We start from the raw sequence: 4,105 nt of genomic DNA, 5'->3' as shown, positions 1-4,105 counted from the left end.
CCCCAAAGAAAAGGTTGAAAATTTTTATAATATAGGACTTATAGATTTTAGGACGGCCTTTTCAATAAGAACTCATGAAGAAACTAGAAGTATTTTGCGCAAATTGGAAAGCTTTCCTCTCCTCAATAAAGATTCTATAAAAAAATATATAGAAAAAGGCCATATGTACGCCCATTTTGGTCTCGCCCAAGTTGCTGTCAAACCTTTAGTCCATATAGGAGTTGACACACCCATTTACCTAGCTTTAAGAGACAAAAGACTGAAGAAATATCAAACGTCTATTTTAGCTATGGTCCAAACTAATATTTGTAATGGCCCAGTATACTTCAATTGCTCCCCAAACTTTTCTGTTGATCTGACAGACCCCATGATTTTAGAATCCCTTGTTCTTGATATTCAGATACAGGGAAACGAGTTTCATAATTGCAAGAATTTTGATGTCATGTTTAGAGTCTACCTTAGGTACACACACAATGTTGTCAAATGGCGGTGCTATGGCAGCGCCATGTTCCTATAGCATTTCCACCACAGAACGCCATGCCATAGCGCCATGGCGCCGCCATATCCACTATTTGAGAGACAATAAAACCAACTTCCATGTGCCTCAGAGAAAAGGAATCATGTGACAGAATATAAAACTGAATATACCAAATAACAATGGCATCAATAGATCCAGCAGGGATAAGCCCAAATCTGAACATTTCATTTGGAAACAGAGACTCTGAATCTTTTCCTGCATAAATGAAAAGAGAAGAATTAACAGAGGAACATCGCAGATATAAATACAACAGCTATAAATCAGTGGAGGAAATAGATAACTTCAAGTATCTTTTAATGGCTTTAACCAAAACTTTCCCAGATCTCTAAATCCAGACACAAACTCATAGCATGTGTATTTTGAAAAAAGTTATTTCATTGGACATGATCACATACCAAAATTAGGGGATTCAAGCCCAATGTTCTCAGAACCCCTCAGAAGAGGAGATCCATCTTCATTATGATCACAGTGCTCTGAGCGCGTTCTGTTAACATTATGATTTGTAACATTGCATTCACTCTCAGCAGGGGGCGTTATATCTGAAGGAGTTGGTGGATATGGAGCTTTATGCCTTGACAAGAGAACACCGTTAAGAATTTCGTTGAAAAATCCATCACCGCCCTAATACCATTTGAAAAGTAAGCAGTGTATGAGAATAAGATAAAAAGTCCTAGACACTAATCTACGAAATTAAAAATCCTTACAACATCATGTATATGCAATATCAAAGTGCAAAATCAATAAGGAAACCCAACAAGTGTTGAATAAATTGCTCAAGCAACCATGTTGTATTCAAAAGGAACTTACATCTATGTAATTCATAAAAAAATATGTCAACGATAACCTTCAATCTTCATCAGTTGCTAACTGGTGAGAATCAGTTACTAACTGATGAGACAAGTGAAAATAATGAAGTATGCTTCAGAAATAAATCATGGCAGAAGATCAGGGAGAAAGAATGAATGAAGAAATATTTGCTAAGGTAAATTACTGATGAGGCGAAACTTTTATTAGAATATGATCCGTTCCTCAATCCTTATTCACCTAGAAACAGAAACTTCATAACAAGGAATAAAAATGAAGTTGGCTATGCAAGCAATGCATATAATTACGCCATCAGAGCAATAAAACACAGATGACATACAGCAGAAAGCTAAGCGAGAAAAGTTAAGATCGAATATAGTAAGGATGGCCTTCTTTCTACTGCATTACTCAAAATGGAAATTATGTACACTTGGCAGCATTCAAACAGATGCTAGGATTATAAAAAGTAATGAAAGTAATCCAACAAATAGATTCTTATTGCAATGGTCAATTCATCCCTCATACAGACAGATATTGTCTAAAACAAGGTTTTTCTTCAGAAATTGACATGATGAAGAAAAAAATAACAATGTGTTTTTTCTGCATCATCTCTTTCAAGTTTCAACAACTATTAAACATGAAAGAAACATCAATATAGCCAAATTTTACATGCAACCTGTTCGAACAATTTAAATGATCAGAGAGCACTTTAAAATTGTAAGAAAAATCCTTATTTTCACATTTGATTTTGAAATGCTTAAAGACAAGGTCTAAACGATCATGTTTGATTAATAACTTCTTCAAATTCTGCTATATTTTGAATATATATTAAATGGTTACTGAAGTAAATTAAATAATTTAGTTGATGCAGCACAATAAATTAGTGAACATGACTATTCAATTGTAGTACATGATAATCATGTTTGGATGCGAGAAACGGTAACTCAGCACGAAGCATATATATAACTAAGTAACTCTACTTTATATCCATGTTTTCTGACAGAACAACCCATATTCCATAAATATCGGAAAATAGATACGTGGAAGTGGAAGGATACAACTACTTACAACAGCTACAACACCATCGTACAAATTCAGCTCCCTATTTGTAATTGAGGATAGCATACCTCTTGCATGTCCGGCCCTCTCTGTCACTATTACCTGTACAAGAAATAGAGAACATGAGAACATTATTTGACCTATTTTACTAAATTGGACAGTTGGCCTATGAAAGCTACTACATGATGTCCAAGGTCAACGGTCTTGAGGATTAATCAATCACTACTTGTAATTGGACTATTAAAGATTAATCCTAGTGCAAAAACCAAATAATGAAGCCTTGCAAGTTGCAAAACATAACATTGATAAGATCGAACCTACAATCAGGTCCAAGATAATAACTGTACGTTTTACAATATATCTACCATGCCAAACAAGTTAATGCAAAAAACAACGATGATCAGAAGTATTTTAAGTATGAAAAACTCAACAGATTACATATATTTTTGGACACTAAGAGAGTAACTAGACTATAAACTTACCTTAGTTTTAACTTTGGCTTGAGAAAATAAGGGAGCCACTGTTTCCCATATTTTGCATCCATGTCCTTTCCCACTCCTCGGATGAACCAAAACCGAATCACTTAAGGAGTTAAGCCTACGAGAAAAAGGAAAAGGACATAATTGATCTAGATTTAACATTTTGAGCTTCTGAAATAATTGACAGTGCTAAAGAAGAAACTAAACCAACAAAATTAAAACTAAGCAAACAATATTGTCACGTACCAGAAGATTCTTAGGTCGCTTAACTTCCATGTGCAGATGAGAATTAATCTGGTTTACCCAAGACATACAAATCTCCAAATCTTTATGACCAAAAGTGTAAACTAATGGCATCCAAACAGATGATTGGGTCTTTGATTTGTGAACAACATAGATAGTAAACCTGTACATCTGTTGAAGTGAAGATAAAACACAATACATGAGTGTATAGTCTGTATTAAAAATATATATGTATACAAGGCTTAGTAGTGGCTAACATGTTTCACCTCAGAAGAATGATCTAAAAGGGATACTTCCAAGCTGGCAAGAGCAGATTCATGAACCAAACCCCAACCAATGAAGTTAACAGCATAAACATCGCCGATATTAACCTCCATTTCTGTATTCGAAACAAGTTTGAATCCCAGACAAGAAAAATTATCCCCTTCCTGTTGTAATACAAATAAAACGTCTTATGCTGATCCCACAAAAGTAACATGCAATTCACATAGCCTGACTTCCCCATGGGACAATTCACCATATACAAAGAGCAAATACATAGGAAAACATTTGGGAGACTATACAGAAGATAACTTAAAAGTCTTTTTCATATCACAAAGCACTAAATGATGTCAATCCGTATGTACTTGAAATGCTATAGTTTCCGTCAAGTATCTGTAAAGTGGAGTTTCAGTTGATTAATTCATTAGGCTTTTTAGTTTGTTTGAAAGGGTCTGCAATAATTTCTCCTTTATACGTTTGAATTTTTAAAGATTGAAGAGGAGGATGAACTGCCGAAATTACAGTATCATTACTTGACAAACACCATTTTTTTATAAGACTTGAATTAACTTCAATGGTAGGTTTTTTGAAACAATCATACCATCCTTCTGAAGAGAGGTATATTGCTATAAAATCATAAAAAAGAAAGTTCGATTTTATTTTCTTCATTTCATTTATCCATTCATTCTTTATTTTGATTCTAATCTTATTATCTAATTTA

General features: G+C 34.0%; 1 protein-coding gene across 2 annotated transcripts; it reads right to left on the bottom strand.

The window, feature by feature from the left end:
- Window positions 1-451: 451 nt before the first annotated feature.
- On the bottom strand, window positions 452-3,669 carry LOC121774764 (ceramide kinase-like). Of its 2 annotated transcripts, XM_042171641.1 has the most exons (6): window positions 3,381-3,669; window positions 3,127-3,294; window positions 2,884-2,998; window positions 2,411-2,503; window positions 934-1,159; window positions 452-733 (listed from the first exon to the last, which is right to left on the bottom strand). In XM_042171641.1, the coding sequence occupies exons 4-6, from the start codon at window positions 2,465-2,467 to the stop codon at window positions 480-482; spliced, it is 537 nt and encodes a 178-aa protein (XP_042027575.1). In that variant the 5' UTR covers window positions 2,468-2,503; window positions 2,884-2,998; window positions 3,127-3,294; window positions 3,381-3,669; the 3' UTR covers window positions 452-479. The 2 variants fall into 2 exon arrangements, 1 of the variants encoding a protein (XP_042027575.1); XR_006044994.1 differs by lacking the exon at window positions 452-733 and having other exon boundaries at window positions 1,065-1,109; window positions 3,390-3,669.
- Between the last annotated feature and the right edge of the window lie 436 nt (window positions 3,670-4,105).

This window comes from Salvia splendens, chromosome 17, assembly GCF_004379255.2.
Source record: "Salvia splendens isolate huo1 chromosome 17, SspV2, whole genome shotgun sequence".
Lineage (NCBI taxonomy): Eukaryota > Viridiplantae > Streptophyta > Magnoliopsida > Lamiales > Lamiaceae > Salvia > Salvia splendens.
Note: the sequence above shows the minus strand (reverse complement) of the source record. Positions and strands in the feature narration are given on the sequence as shown.